At 55.1% G+C, this 15,869-nt stretch overlaps 2 protein-coding genes across 2 annotated transcripts in view; both read right to left on the reverse strand.

The window, feature by feature from the left end:
• Positions 1 to 708: 708 nt before the first annotated feature.
• Positions 709 to 2,753, reverse strand: MFSD6L (major facilitator superfamily domain containing 6 like; the record flags this gene model as incomplete). The annotated part of the gene is made up of 1 exon (XM_081219564.1): positions 709 to 2,753. One exon carries the CDS (start codon positions 2,751 to 2,753, stop codon positions 966 to 968), a length of 1,788 nt encoding a protein of 595 aa, XP_081075690.1. The 3' UTR covers positions 709 to 965.
• Positions 2,754 to 5,166: 2,413 nt separating this feature from the next.
• The window catches only part of PIK3R6 (phosphoinositide-3-kinase regulatory subunit 6), a gene marked incomplete at its 5' end in the record, with an annotated part of 48,722 nt that continues 38,019 nt past the window's right edge, over positions 5,167 to 15,869 (reverse strand). The window contains 7 exons of the mRNA XM_081219266.1: positions 5,167 to 5,855; positions 6,423 to 6,535; positions 10,713 to 10,828; positions 12,028 to 12,118; positions 12,819 to 12,889; positions 13,196 to 13,286; positions 14,791 to 14,901. Of these exons, the coding sequence (XP_081075392.1) occupies positions 5,702 to 5,855; positions 6,423 to 6,535; positions 10,713 to 10,828; positions 12,028 to 12,118; positions 12,819 to 12,889; positions 13,196 to 13,286; positions 14,791 to 14,901 (747 nt within the window). The 3' untranslated portion in view covers positions 5,167 to 5,701. The remainder of the gene's footprint in view (positions 5,856 to 6,422; positions 6,536 to 10,712; positions 10,829 to 12,027; positions 12,119 to 12,818; positions 12,890 to 13,195; positions 13,287 to 14,790; positions 14,902 to 15,869) is intronic.

Here is a 15,869-nt window from a genome sequence, read left to right on the forward strand (position 1 = left end):
TGTTTCCGACAGTGACCCAATGTGTGACTTTTCTGAGACTCTGTTTTCTTGCTTGTAAAATGCAGTGAACAACTTTGATTTATTCATAGGTTTGCTGTGGGAGGTCCAATGGCACAGGTACTAGCATCCTAGCCCTAAGGAGGCTGCCGCACCCTCACGAAGCAGATGCAAAAAGTCTCCATGTGCTCTTGAGAGGTGGAGCCTGCAAAATGGGAGTCCAAAGGACGTGAAATGGCTCTTGCTCTCATCTAAGTATGGAAGACGAGTCTAAGGATCCCATTTTGGTGATGCACACATCTGAGAGTAAGAATGAAAACCTATTCACCTCCACCCCCCTATCCCCCCAAACACACATTACGCTTCCCATCATTTTCTCTTATTGGAGACTTAAGTACCTGGGTGTGAGTGTGGGCACCTGTATATCAGTGGAGAGAGAGAGAGACAGAGAGAAGAGTTTCAGTTCTCATGGCCATGCTTACCTGCCCACGGCATGGCTTTTACAGGCTCGGGCTCAAGCCTTAAGATCCACAGGAATGTACATGACTCACCGAAGCCTGTTGCCCCCTCCGCCGACTGAGTCCTGCAGTTCCATCGCCCTCCCAGCCCCGTCAGTTTCACCTGAGCAGTTCGGCCGTGGTTGAAATCAACAGCACCAGGCAAAGCTCTTGCAAACCACATACGCCAAAAAAGAGTGACCACAAAGGGAAATTCTTTGTTTTTTAGCAAATATATTCTTGCTCCATTATTTTAAAAAGACTGAACAGCCAAAAGTTAAAGCTCCTTTTACTACAAAAGTAAAGAAAATCATGCGATGAGATGGTCCCGTGGGGTTTTTGGCACAGACATGCTTCTCTCTCCCCAGGCTCCCTGCACTCCTGGCAGGACTCGTGGGGTTTTGCCCTCAGCAGGCTCAGTGCTGTCCATCCCTTTGGCTCCTCCCCAGATCAGCACTTCCTGACTGTCTCTCAGCCCCTCCAGTCTGAGTGTTCGTCCCTCATGGCCTTCACAAGCCAGTCCCGTTCGGTCCCCTGCTCAGAATCACTCGTGTCACTGGCCTCCACGGCCAGCAGCTTAGAGTAGTTGATTTTCCGCTCTTGGGGCAGTCTGGGCTGGATGGACAGGAACAAGGCCAGCCAGAGCAACAGGACCACGCAGCAGGACTGGTAGAGCACAGCTAAGCTGAAGCGCATCACCATGAAGCCCCCCACGAAGCTGCCCAGGCTGGCCCCGACCCCGTAAAAGTGGCCTCGGAACATGGCACTCAGAGGTCTCTCTGTTCCGGGAGTGGCCAGATGCTCTATGGAGGCCCCGACTGCCCACCACAGAGCCCCGTGGCTGATGGCGCTCAAGATCTGAGCGGGGAGGACAGACCACCAGCTCCAGAGGAAAGAGAAATACAGAAGCTGCCCCGCCAGGCAGCCCAGCCCTAGCCCCACCGTGCCCACCCTGGACAGCTTCCTAAGCAACGGAGTTTTGAGAGGATGAAGTAGAATTTCCGCCAGCAAGCCCAGGGCCACTGAGAAGCCCATGACCAGCTCGGTGCTGTCGTGGTCTTCCATGTGCCAGAACAGGAAGTTCTGCACGGTGCTGGTGGCGCTTCCTATCAAGAAGACAGTGAGGGCGAGGGTGATGAGGCGAGGGTCACCGCTTACAACAGACAGGGCTTTGACCATTTTGTAGCTGGGCTCCCACCGCCTGCAGACGGGGACGGGAAAGGCAATGCTCACCAGTAAAGCCAGGGTGCTGACCAGTGAGTAGCCGTAGAAGTGCACTACACCCCGGGGGCTATTTGTCATCAGGAAGCAGTCCAGCTGCCCCACCAAGGCTGAGATGCCACACACGCCTGCCGACATGCCCAGCAGCCTCCAGATCCACAGGCTTCTGTAGCGGTCAGTGGCGTCCACAAAATCCAGGTATTCATAAAGGCTGTCATCTGCCACCTGCTCCAGAGGGGATGTCAGCAGCTCCCAGAACACCATGGAGCCCAGGGAGAGGATGAAAGTCCACCGCAACCCTTCCAAGGAGAGGTCGAGGGCCCCCGCCATCCCCTTGGCTGCCGACTGGTTGGCCGGACTTGCCAACGCCGTACCCCCAGCAAGCAAAGGGAGGGCAGGACTGACCACCCTAAAAGCACCTTCCTGGGGAGTATCTTTCACTCTTGAAGTAACAGGATGGAGGAGAACTCGGGATGTGGTCCTGGTTCCTTGGATGGAGCCCACAAAGGAGCTGGGCAGACGACTGGAAGGTTCTTGGCCACTTTCCCCAGGCCCTTCTCTGAAGCCATCGGCTGGGGAGACCCCAGTACTCCTCTCGGCTGGGAGGCTGGGCGCTGGGTAGTTCGGAGCTGGCTCGGGGGCGGAGGTGACGTTCACAGTGAGTGCGACCCCCGGTGGTGGGACCGTCGCGGTCACACCGTGGCTTCCATTACACGAGCGGTACCCTGGGTCTCTGTCCAAGGGCGGCACCAGGACCATCAACAGGCTGGCTCCCACCGAGCCGAGCAGCGAGCCTATCAGAAGCACCCTCCGCTTCTGGTAGCTTTTGGCCAGGAAGGCACAGAAGGGAGCCCAGAAGGCTGCGATCAGGTGCTTGGCTCCCATTAGGATGCCCACCCAGGGCGCGGCCAAGCCCAGCTGCCGCAGGTAGAGGGTCAGGAACGGGGTCACGCAGGCATCCCGGACCCCGCACACCAGATGGAAGAACCTGGCCACCCCCAGCGCCCTGCTGATGTCCCACTGGGGGTTGGCGCTCATGGCTGCCCGGCTCCGTCAGACCCGGGCGGGCGGAGGGCGCGGCGGGGCGCGGGGCGGGCGCGGGGCCATGTCCCCTGAAGGGAGGCGGGGAGCGAGCCGCACGGCACCTCCAGCCTCCGGCGGCGCCGCGGTCACCGGGTCAACGGCCGCCCAACCCCCCGCCCACGTCCGGCCACCGACCCGGAAGTGGCCCCGCCCGGAGGGCACCAACCCTAAGGGGCGGGGTCGGCGCACCTGCGGGCCGCACCTGCCACGCCCCACGGCCTTCGCCGCCGCACCTGCCAGACGTGCGCAGGTGCAGGAGGGTCGCGGGCTGAGGCCTGCAGGGTGCGCTCGAGGCCACCCCCAGGGCCCCCGCGTAGCCCATGGTGCTTAGATCCCTGAACTGCTTTAGGCAAGTAAAACTTGGCTGGGGAGGAGCGAGAGTGGAATTCATGATATGCCCCCCTGCCCCGTGTTCTTTAGGTCTTTGCTCATGGGCCCCCTGATCAAGGACGACCCTGTTTCCCTCAGGGACCGTCCCTGTCCACCCTCGCTGACAAACCCCGCCCCCTCCCCAGACTCACACTCTCCCCTTCCCTGCTTGTTTTCCTCCGTGGTACGCATCGCTATCAGACACTCTACCGGTTTCTGTTTCACGGGTCTATCTTGTTGATTGTCTGTCTCCATTGGAATCAAAGTGCTATTTTTTGTCCCCAGGGCCTAGAACTGTTTGATTGGATGTGAGCTGCCTCCTTAAGAGGCATGACCTTAGGTGACACAGTTTTCTTCAGTGGAGACAATCCCCCGAGAGGGACTGACAGCTGAGGGTGGTCTTGAGGCGGCAGCTCCTCCAGGCAGCCCCGTGCAGCACCCACCCTCAGCCCCACCCCCGGCCAACGTTATGCATGTACTGGATCGTTTTAATCGACACCTGAGAGTGCTTAGTTGTCCATGTGGGGAATACACACGCCAGAGGTGGTTAGCTAACACTTCATCCAAAAGTCACACTCCAGAGGCAGTGACTACAAGCACGTTAACGATCTCAGATCAACGGAAGTGGATTCATTAATTATCCCGAGAGATATTGGCAAAATTTCGCTGGTGAAATTCGTGGTGTCCAAGTTACGTGGATTGTTTATAATTTTTGGAGGCATCTCCTCCCTTGGTGAACAGGATTAAGAATCCGGAGATTCCAGCAGTCCAGACCCTTTGGAAGGGAAGACTTTACTTTGAGATGGACACTTTACAGTGTCCAGCCACCCAGTGTCCTTGCGTGAATGTTTCAAGCAAGGTTTGTTCGGAGGACCTAATTTGACTGGAGGTGGGGATGAGGAGGGCTACTTGCCAATGCATCTCTGAGTGCGCAGCAGAATTTGGTCTATGACGTACTTTCTTTGTAAGCTGGTGGAGAGATTGTTGGGGGAGAAGGCCCAGAACCCTCTCCTAACGCTAACAGCTGGTAAACCCTGCAGCTGTTTATTTCAAGAACCTAGTACTTGTTGCCCAAATTGATATGAATCAATTTACATAACCCCAATGACAGAAGAAGAAAGTCTAGCCATGTTCAGATAAACTCACTCAAATTCAGTGACATCAGTCACTTCCTGTTTAAAACCATCTCTGTTACATTCAGGGCTGTCCCTAGTCCCTCTCCTCCCCAGGCTCCGCAGGGGCAGCTTCGGTGGAGGACCACACATCCATCAACTTCTCGGTCTTCACCTGTCCAGGGTGGATCACCACTGAGGGGCAGGGATTTCGCCACGTAGTGTCCATCAAAGGTGCCTGTGGTCCACATCCAGGCTTCAGGTCCTGTGGTCCCTGTAGCCACTCACGGCTGCACCTCTTACCTTGGGCTTGTCTGCTTTCAACTACCTGGGGGAAACCGTACCTGCTTCCCGTGCCCACAGAGGCGCAGGGACTCTCTTTAAGCTTGCTCTTGGGCCCATCTGCCTAGGCCCCCAGGCAGCCCCTCTTACACCACGCCCCTAGGCTCTGAGAACGTGCTCTGAGGCCTGCCCCCACTCCCAGGGCAATAAGGCCAAAAGTGAAGTGCCGACCTCTCCACTCTTGGGTCCCAAACTTGGAAGGGACTCTTCCATCCCACTGCCACCATCCCCTGGGATTGTCCAGGTGATAGGTATGGACTTAACATCTGGATAACATCTGGACTTAACATCTGAACTCAAAAGCCAAGAATTTTGATGTCTTTCATCTCTGGCTCCTCTGAAATGAGCCTGCGTTCCCACCTCCGTTCTGGGGATATCTCTGAGCAGGAGGCCCTCAGTGAACGGGAATGAGGAGGGGGCCGGGCAGGTGGACAGAACACACCAGTGAATGTTTCACCAAGCTCTTACCTGGGCCTAAGCAGAGTTGTTAGGTTAGACTATGCAGTGCCTCTGCTCTCTACTAAAACACAAGTATTGCTCCATATAGATGAGAGCAGGAAGACTGCAGTGCGTATTTATTGAATCTGACATTTCCTCTCAACTGGGAGGGACGACTGCCTGGGAGTGGGCGAGGTGGGCAGTGGCCCGCTAGAGGGAAGGGAACAGACTGGGCGGGAGGGGCTGCCGCTGCCCACGTCCTGTTTGCCCCAGGCCACGGGGCCCCAGGCCACGGGACAGCAGCTCTCACCTTGGTTTTAAGGGCCGGGTGAGGAGCTTGAGTGGGAGAGGCAGGGATTGGAAATCAACGAAGGGGAGTGGACACAGGCGCAAGGGGCTGGGCTTTGTGCGCACAGCTTGGCCAGGGCCTCCTCGGCCCTTCGTGTGGGCCCTGCCCCGCCGCACCTGCCACGGCCAGCTCCCTGTGCTCCTGGGACTCGCTGGCTTTCATATGCGGCTGGAAGCTGCCCCAGGGAGCCTTGTTCTAGTCGTTGCTGTGAGTGTTTGGGGCGGGTGGGGTAGTGTAACCTTGGTCTCGGGCCCGCCGCTCTCAGACTCAACGATTCTGCAGCCCCTTTGGGCTCACTGGACGATGCCAGAGAACGTGTTGATGGGCATTTGAAGGGGTTTGGCCTTGGCTTTGGTCCTTTCCATCTCCTCCCGGTGTGAGCTGAGCCCCAGCTCCTTGGATTTCTGGGCCCCAGAACACGGCTCTGGGCAGGGAGCAACCTCGAACCTGTGGGCGGAGAGAGGCCAGCTCGGGAGACCCATCTCAGGGGTCAGATCTGCCTGGGCATTTTAAACGTAGCCCCTTTATTGTCGGGTATAGACAAGGGGGCTCCGCAGAGGGAAGAGGAAGAGTGAGAATGGGAAAGAGCACCCTGAGCCGGGGGCGCACGCACGGAGAGGAGGAGACGCCTGAACGGGTCACCCTGTGCGCCTGCCTGACCCAAATACACCTCCCCAGGGGACACCAGTAAGTGTCGTGTTAACTGGGTCGCAGCTGCCACAGAAGGGCAGCCTGTGTTGGCGGGCCAGTGCCAGCACAGGAGGTTGGATCAGGAGGGCTGCAGGCTGAGCATTTGTAGAAGAATCTCGGGAAAACTTAATCTCAGCTACTGCCCAAGGTCAACCGTCATTTGCTTTTCTTCCTGGATTTAAGTCATCACCTGAGTCCACACCCATCAGGGATAACTGCCTGGCCCACGATCCACCCCGACAAGGCGTTCAGGGCTCAAGGCAAGAGGCGGGGTGGGCCAGCAGCCGGGAAGCTTTGCCCCAGGGGCATGGAGCCCAGCCTCACCTGGCCACATCCCTGTATGTGCGGCAACTGTCCTTGTCCAGCAACAGTGTCAGCAGCCTCTGGTCCTGGCTTTGGATCTGGACGTTAGCTGACCGGAAGGTGTTTGTCACCGTCTGCAACAGAGACAGCTTGGGGAGCATCACCTTGGTAACGGATAGCCCAGCCAACACCTCCTACCCTGGAATCCTGTGTGTTTCAGTTCAGTACACAAGGGTCCCGCCCCTCTTCTTGCAAGTGACCCTGAGTAGTGACAAGCCTGCATAAGATGCTTCTAGGCTGCCTTGGTCCTTGGCTCTCCCATCATTTCCGCAGTTCTTTTTCCCACCTGTTGTCCTTAATTTCAAACACAACCTGGGATGCTACAGCTAGAGCTTGCCAGGTGCTGAAGTGACCTGAGCACCTCCTATTTGACAGGCATGTTATGTATGTAATTTGGGGCTACTTCAGGGTTTTTATAAGCCCTGACCCCTGTACTCAGTGTTGGATTGCATACAAAATTATTTCCCTGGGGCAGAGACAGAGGGTCTGGAAAACAGCCACCTACCCCCATGACTCAGACTAAGCCTGTACCAGTCTGTACCCTGGGGCTAGTTACGTCCTCTGCACGGGGAACCTGGGTCAAGGTGTTCCCACCTTCCACACCCACAGCCCTGCGCAGCTTCTCCAGAAAGTACCCAGGAGCAGAGGAAAGCAGCCCCGAGGCGGCCCTCCAACCCGTGACCTGAGGGGGCTGCCCCCGAGAGACCCCTCCCCCTGGACAGAGAATGTAGAGCATCCTGGGCTCCAGGTGGGGCACTGAGGGCCTTTCCGGTCACTGGCCCATAGCACACGTGGACAGCAGCTTTGCATGACTCACCACCACAGAGCATTGGAGTTTCTAGAGCCTTAGCCTCCATCTCATTCAAGTATTCTCAACCCTGGAGTCACCTTTCCAAAACATAAAATTAGAAATTCTGATCTAAGTGGTCTGGAGTCCAGCCCCGGCCTGGGCATTTTTCATAAGCTCCCTGTTGTAGGCAGGGCTGATCCACCTTCCTGCTGTCAGACAGCAGAGGGACAAACAGAGCCTCAACCTGGGGGGGGGGCAGTCAAGCATGTCCAGGCATTTCTGCTGGACTTCTGTGGGGTGGAAGGTGGGCTTGGCGGCCAGGAGTCTATGGGCAGAGTGTGCAAGAATCTCCCGGGAGACTCTACACCCAGACCACCGGGGTTCTCATCCTGGCTCTGCCACTTATTAGCCCTGCGACCTTGGACATGATTCTTAATCACTCTGTGCTTTTGTTTCTCACCTTTGCAACTACCTTATAGGTAGCAAGACAGTACAGAGGTAAAAGGGAACTCGCTAGGGTGGTAAGTTTAGATTTTCGAAAAGCTCACAACCAGGTTATTTAAAGAGGTCATTAAAAATAGAAACCGTGGTAAGGAACTGACTTTGAAAGAGGAAATACATAAAGGTAAATAGGTCCACCCTGGAACCTGAAGTTCAAATACAGAGCTGTCCTGTTGGAAGATCTCAGCTCAGTACAAAGCTCTCGGCCTGTCAGAATGCTCCTCCAGTGCATAGGCTGCCCCAGAAAAGATGAACTCTGGTTAGAGGTGAGATCCTGCATAGGTGAAGGCTTGGGTCAGATGATCAGGGAACATCTAGCCAGCTCCTGCTGTGGGCCATTCCCACGGTGTGTGCTGGAAAGACGGAGATAGGGCCTGAGCCACGAGATGACCGCATTGACAGTTTTGCAAATGCTTCAGTGGCTGTGTCCCCAGGGCTCTGGGGGAGCCCAGAGGTGGGGTCCCTAGCTCTCTGGGGAGTGGGGGATGGGGAGTGTGGTGGAGGAGGTGGAGGGAAGGGCCTCCTGGGGGGGAGATAACACCTGAGTTTCATCTTGAAAGAGAAATAGGGGTTATGAAAGGAAGATGGGGAAGAGAAAGGGAGGAATGGGGTTTCAGGCCTAGCGAAGCGCATGATCAAAGGCACAGAGGAAGGTCTGCCAGTACACCTCCAAATGTAACCGAGCGGGACACTACGGGACCTTCCCCGGACAGACTCCTCCCCCATATCCTCTTCTGTAGCTTCTCTCTGAAGGACCTAGATAACAGTATCTGATGCATATTTCCTGAGCTGTTTTACAGATGCTAAAACCACCACCACGTGGAAGGAATTAACTACTTGATGATCATGAGCCTGTAGCCCCCAGACCTACTGGCGCCTAAGGATTGATAATGTTTACCCCTGTGACACCGCCCTGTTACCCCACCATCAACCAATCAGAGAGCTGTGCACCAGCTGATCACATACACTGGGACGCTTTTCCCTCACCTGGCCTTTAAAAGTGCTTTGCTGAAACCCATAGGGGACTTTGGTGGTTTTGAGCACCAGCTGCCCTGGACTCCTTGCTTGGCACCCTGCAATAAACACTGCACTTTCCTTCGCCACGACCTGGTGTCAGTGTATGGGCTTTGCTGAGCACAGGCGAGAGGACCCAGGTTTGGTTCGGTATCACAGATACCCCCGTTTAAGGTGCATGCAGGGGTGGCCAGAGTTGCAGATGGAGAGAAAGAGGAACCAAGCTATGCAACACTGAAGTTTCTCCACCCTCCTGCCCTGGAGAGTAGGAAATGGTCGAGGGATTTTAAGCACAGAGTCACGTGTCTGAGTTCTGTTTTAGAAAGATCACGCAGGCAGAGGTATGGAGGGTGGATTGGAGGAGCACTGGAATGACATCGGGGAGACCGGCTGGGAGGCTGTAGAGACTGTCCAGGAGAAGGGGGTGGAGGAAGGTCTGGCCCAAGGGTGACCAATTCGTCCCAGGAAACCCCTTAGTCCCTGGCCAATTGGGACAGATCGTCAACCTCACTGGACCACAAGAAGGAGGATGGAGAGGAAGGGAGAGGTGTGAGAGTGTTTGAGAGAGAAAACCAGTGGACACGGGGAGGTGAGAAAGGGGAGGCATCTGAGCTGACTCCAAGGTTTCTGGGACAGGTGACTGGATAATGATGGTCCCGCTGAATGAGAGACAGGACACAGGGGAGGAGGGGATGAAATAAAAACAGCCGCTAATACATATATAGCTCTGACTTGGCCAAGCACTCTTCTAGAAGCTTGACATGTCACCATCATTTAATCCTCACAACAACCGAATAGGTAGGTACCATTATTGTCCCCGTTTTCCATATAATGAGACTGAGGCACAGAGAGCTGGAGTGACTTGTCTAAAGTCACGTAGCTGGTAAATGACAGAGCCCAGATCTGAGCCCAGGCAGTCTGGCTCTAGAGAGCTCTTAACTACTAGAAAGCACTGGCTCTGTTTTTGAATATCTTGAGTTTGGGGTGTCGTGGGACACTGAGGTCATGCTAACTTAGTTGAATGCAGGAGTCAGACACTCAAGGATGAATGTCAGAGCAGGAGATAAAGGTTTGGGCACCCTTAACAACTTGGACTAAAGCCATGGACGTGGTTTTGAGAGTCCAGGGAATAAGAAAAGAAGTGGGCCATGGACTGAAGCGGAGAACATTAGCTATTTAAGGAATTGGCTTAGGAAAAAGAGTCCAGAGAAAAGGGTTCAGTGATGCCAAGGATCGGGATGAGGTGGAAGGTCACGAGCGTGCAGCGGCCCTGACCTCACGGATGCAGGGTATCGCGGAAGCACTCAGACACCTGAGCATCAGGCCGAGTAGGCGGCTTGACCTAAAGGTAGTGTCTGCCTGGAAGGAGATGTGGGGAAGCTGAGGCTGTCTTGAGAACGTGGTTCAGGTATGATCACGGGCTCCAAGCCCAGCCGAGTAGGGCAGGGAAGGCCAGAGAGGCCATCAGATAGGGAGAAAATGGGCGGGTCCTATGTCTGTATTAATAAGGGACTCTCTATGAGTATCAGTAAGGGTTAAGGCAAAGGGCAAAGGGTGGTGGTAGGGTGATGAGGTTGAAATAGCTGGTTTGATATGGTCAAAGGCTGGGCCATTGCTGTTTGGGAGTCTGGCTGCTGTGTGCAGGGGACGCCAGAACTCGGGTGCATTTTGTACTCTCTGGGTACGTCTTAGGTCCTCAGATGGTCCAGGTGGAGGTGGAGGGCGGGGCCTTAACTCTTCCACTGCCTTACTTATGCCAGCTGGTGCTCAGTATTTCAAACAGACTGACTGGAAAGCAGATTCTTTCCAACAGGAAGACCCACTTCAACAGCAAAGGCTCAGAAAGGCTCAAGAGTCCATTCCCCCTTCGCTGAAAGCCTCCCCCTGGGCTCCCCGCCACCTGCCCTGCTTGAATCTCCCCAGTTCTCACTCTACCCAGTACTTACAGAGAAGGACCTTCCCGCCAAGTTGGAGGTCTTGACAACCTCTGTCACGCTAATATTCAGGCATGTGTGGTCTGTCTCGGCAGCAGCAGTTGGGGGGCAGTGGGTGGGCCCTGAAACTGGGAAGAATGAGATGGTGGGTGAGGGGCTGTGAATGGGCCTCTAGGGAAGTAGGGGAGCTTGAGACTCCACCTCCCAAGAAGGACACAAACCCACCTTGACTACCGCCCCGCCCCCTTTTAACCCCTCCCCACACCCTGCTCAGCCCCTACTTCCTGACTCCACCTTGGTTCTCAACGAGCCTCAGTTCCCTCCAGATCATCCGTCTCCCTCCCCTGGAGAATCCACATTTCTATATCCTGAGGCATAGCAGCCATCAGCAACCTAAACCCTTTCTTTCACCTTCTCCTGTACCCGTTTCCAATGGGAAGAAGTTCTTCTGCAGCCACTGGGCATGCTCAGAATGGCAGGAACACCTAGCCCAGGATGGTGTGTAAGACAGAGGCCTGTAGGAGGGCATCTGTCCCAACATGTCGAGAGCATTTCCTTGACTTTCCTCACAGTGTATAATGTGTCAAAAATCATTATTGTGTGACTGCTGCCCGGCTTTACCCCTCCCTGCCGACGAAGGAGGGTTTTCAGAGATCCAAGAACAGTTCGGATAGGACTGTGTGATGGAAAGTTTGGAGGAGATTCAGGAGTTAGAGCGGGGATGGATGGGGCAGGAGTTTTGTAAAGGAAACAGAAGAAATCAAAGTTTAACAATAAGGGCTGACGCTACAGTTTACTATGTGCCCATACGTTAGCATCTTGTCTCTATTTTAGAAATGAACAAACAGGTAGAGAGGTCACAAGTAACCCGAGGTCACACAGGTGGAAACGTGGCAAAACTGGGCTTCGAAGCCTGCCATCTGGTTCTAGAATCTGTGCTCCTGACCCACTGCTCTGTGACCGCCTCTTGTCTTAGAGCTATTGCCAAAGTCACACGTCTCCTTCATGTACACGAGGCCACGTATACCCCTCCGCGTGGTCCCTCCACCTTCCAGCTCAGGCTCATCCGGCAGCAGAAGCATCACCCAGTGCTGCTCGATGGTGACTAACCTGAAGGCCAGGCGGGTCCTCACCCAGGCAGCCTGGCGCCCAGCTCCGGGCCCAGCACGGGTAGGAGTTCGACCACGTTCCGTGATCCCAGGGACCGGGAGGGAGGCTCCTTCCCGTGGCTCTACCTGTCTCCTCTCTCTCCGCCCTCTCTCCTCCGCGCCCCAGCTTTCCCGTGCGTGGCCTTCCCTGTCTCTGCTCTGCGTGCCCAGCCCCTCACCTTCAGTGTCACCGGCTGGAAGGGCCTTCAGGGCCAGCCCAGTGGCCCGCAGGGAGACGGTGACCTCTCGGGTGCGGTGGCTGAGCAGGGCCTGGGGAGGGGGATGCGGGGACGGAAGGGGGTCAAGGTACACAACACCACGTCAACAGTCCAGCTTCTCTCCCCTTCCCCCCATCCCCCGCTTCCCGCCCCTGCCCTGAGTGTTGGCCGTGTCACTACTGTCCCGTAAGGAGCCAGAGGATGCAGGCTCAGAACACTCAGCCCAGGGAGCGCCATCAGCCTTCCAGACCAAGGACTACGCCCCCATACATCGGGTCAGCTAGCGAGGAGGGTATTTTTTTTTTTTTGCGGTACGCGGGCCTCTCACTGCTGTGGCCTCTCCCGTTGCGGAGCACAGGCTCCGGACGCGCAGGCTCAGCGGCCATGGCTCACAGGCCCAGCCGCTTCGCGGCATGTGGGATCTTCCCGGACCAGGGCACAAACGCGTGTCCCCTGCATCGGCAGGCGGACTCTCAACCACTGCGCCACCAGGGAAGCCCGAGGAGGGTATTTTTGAGCAAGGGGACAGTGCTTTGTTCCTTAGGTCAGATCGCCTCCTTGGCTGTGCGGAAGGCCAACTGTAACCCGCCCATCCCTGCAAAACTCCCTGGAGGCTGGGAAACTCTGGGGGCAGCCACGAGAAAAGGGCAGAAGTTTCCTCTGGCTCTATCTGCTCCCCCTGACGTCCCTGACATCTGCTTCCCCCCAGCTGTACCTCCGGGCCACCTGCTGACCACGCCACACACACTGACCTTCTGGTAGCAGACGGAGAGCTCAGCCCCTGGGGCCTCAGCCACGCCCCTCCTCCTGGGTGAAGGGCTATCTGCAGGGGGCGAGAAGAGGCTGAATGAAGGCGGGAGGCTGAATGAAGGCGGGAGGTCCCCGTCCCTCCCACCCTGGCTCCCCACCTCCCTGAGGTGGAGCTGAAGCTGCATCTGTCGGGGGATGGAAAGGCAGCACCCCAGGGGGGCCAGGCTGCCCTTCAGTCGGGAAAAGCCCCCCGGTATTCAGCAGAGGTGGGATGGGGGTTGGGGGGAACCATTAGGTGAGAGGTGGGAGGACTTTCTGGAAGTGGGCCTTGAGGAGCTGAGTCAGGGCAAGCTGTGGGAAAGGGGAGACAGATGCTCACCTCTGGGGAACTTGGAGTCTTGGATCTTGACTTTGAGCTCGGTGAGGAAGATGTCCTCTGCAGGGTCTTGGCTCGGGTCACTGAAGAAGATCTGGAGGGAGGCAGGGAGGATGGAGGTTGGAGGAGGCCGTCCCCAGCAGAGGCAGCTCCCCGCTAACCCCCGCAGCCTGGGATGCGGGCTTTTAATCCAAGTGCCCACTGCTGCCCTCAAATCTTGCATGGGCCGACTTCCTTGCCCTTATCTTCCCCTATCTTTTAATTTATTTTTCTACTCATTTGAATTCTCACAGGAACCCTGTGGTGAAGATTATTATTCCTATTTTAAATGGTTGCCCCACCTCCTACATTGCACCTGCCTTCCAGAAAGGAGAAAGGCTTGTGCCAATTGAGAGAGCCCCACCTTTTTTTTTTTTTTTTAAATATTTCTTTCTGTCTTTATTTAGGCTGCGCTGGGTCTTAGTTGTGGCACGCGGGATCTTTAGTTGTGGCCTGTGACTCTTAGCTGCAGCCTGCAAACTTTTTTTTTTTTTTTTTTTTTTTTTTTTTTTTTTTTGCAGTACGCGGGCCTCTCACTGCTGTGGCCTCTCCCGCTGTGGAGCACAGGCCCCGGACGAGCAGGCTCAGCAGCCATGGCTCACGGACCCAGCTGCTCTGCGACACGTGGGATCCCCCCGGACCAGGGCACGAACCTGCGTCCCCTGCATCGGCAGGTGGACTCTCAACCACTGCGCCACCAGGGAAGCCCCCTGCAAACTCTTAGTTGCGGCACGCGTGTGGGATCTAGTCCCCTGATCAGGGATCAAACCTGGGCCCCCTGCATTGGGAGCGCGGAGTCTTAACCACTGGACCACTAGGGAAGTCCCTATTCCCATTTTGAAGATGGGGAAAATGAATGTTAGAGAGGTAGAGGTACCGCGATCCCACAGTGAGCAGGTGGGGGGACCAGGAGGCAAAGCCATGAACTTCTTACCACCTCACATTGGCTCTAACTTTACACCCACTGCACCCAGCCGGTCCCACACTGACCCGCTCTTTGGTTTACACACATACACACACACACACACACTCACACACTCACACACACACACACACACATACTTTATGATGTTAATAGCAGGACATTCAAAGATAAACAAAGGACAGCCTCTTATCTCAGGGGACCCAGAGTCTTGGTGGGGAGGGACAGGCATCTGCAGGTATATGACAAAGTGGCAGTGAGGTGTCAGAGGGATGCCCAGGGCATCACAAGGGCACCCAGGAGAAGCACCCAATCGGGCTGAGAGGAGCAGAGATGAGGGCAGTTTTGCTGTAGGACGTGAGGGTTGGCAAGGATGAAGGGGAGGATGTGAGGTAAGGGAGAGAACCTTCCACATGAAGAAGACCTGCTTCTGCTTGAACTTGAGGCCTTAGGAGTTAATAATAATCTGACTCATCCAGAGAGTAAGAAGAGAAAGTTAACAACCAAGAATGTCTGGATGAGTTTATGACTTGCATCCTGGCCCCCTGTTTCCCTGGAGCCAGGGTATTTAGGTTGTGGGGTCCTGGGGTCCAGCAGGCTGCCATGGTCTCCTTGGAGCCCCAGGTGCGAAGCTTACCTTGACTGCGTAGATCTGGAAATAGATGGGTTGGGTGCCCATGCGAACATAGTAGGTGATGGCATCCAGGATGAAGGGGTCTACGGTCTGGGATGTGTCCAGGGAGAGAGGCTGTGAGTGAGGGAGAGGTACTGTCTTCAGCCAGCTTCCTCCATCCTACTGTGGGAGCTGCCACTTTCTTTTTTTTTTTTTTTTTCTCGCCATGCTGCATGGCTTGCAGGCTCTTAGTTCTCTGACCAGGGATTGAGCCTGAGCTCTGGCACTGAAAGTGCCGAGTCCAAACCACTGGACTACCAGGGAATTGCCACCACTTTTTTTTTTTTTTTTTTTTTTTTGCAGTACGCGGGCCTCTCACTGTTGTGGCCTCTCCCGTTGCGGAGCACAGGCTCCGGACACAGAGGCTCAGCGGCCATGGCTCACAGGCCTAGCCACTCTGCCACCACTTTCTTAACAGAGAAACTCCAAAGCCCCCATGTGCCCTCTGTGATACACTAACCCAGCTGGTCCTTCAACAGTCCAAGCCTCTCCCACAACCCAATTTCTGCTCCTAATCAAAAGATGCCTGTCTAAATCCCCATCTCAGGGACTCTGATTCATTTCAATCACACACAGACATATTGGGCAGCTCTGTGTATGAGGCACTGTGCTGGATGCTTGGGGTAGACAAGATGCTTAAGAATGTAAGTAATGATGAGAGAGACTGGAGTGGGTTCTAGTTTGCATTAGCTACTCACTAGCCAGGTAACCTTGGGCATGAGAGCTGGAACCAGATGATCTGATGTCTCTTTGAGTTCTTGTGGCATCTGAATATGTTAATAAATGAGCTAATGTTTACATGCTATTGGGAAATGACTAGTGCCATGTCCTACAGGCCTTCCCCAACCCCATATGATTATAAAGCATAATGGGTTTTTCAGGTAAACAGAACGTCTATATAATGTCTGATAGTATCAGAGCTGGAAAGAAGCTCAGAGTATTTCACCCATATCCAATCTTATAATATCTCTTCTAACTTTCACATCTGGTCTATTGAAATATTGTTCCTTTCAAAAAGCTCACACTGAGGAACAATGAACTTA

The sequence above is a fragment of the Mesoplodon bidens genome (genome assembly GCF_964165515.1).
Source record: "Mesoplodon bidens genome assembly, chromosome: 19".
NCBI classification, from domain to species: Eukaryota; Metazoa; Chordata; class Mammalia; order Artiodactyla; family Ziphiidae; genus Mesoplodon; species Mesoplodon bidens.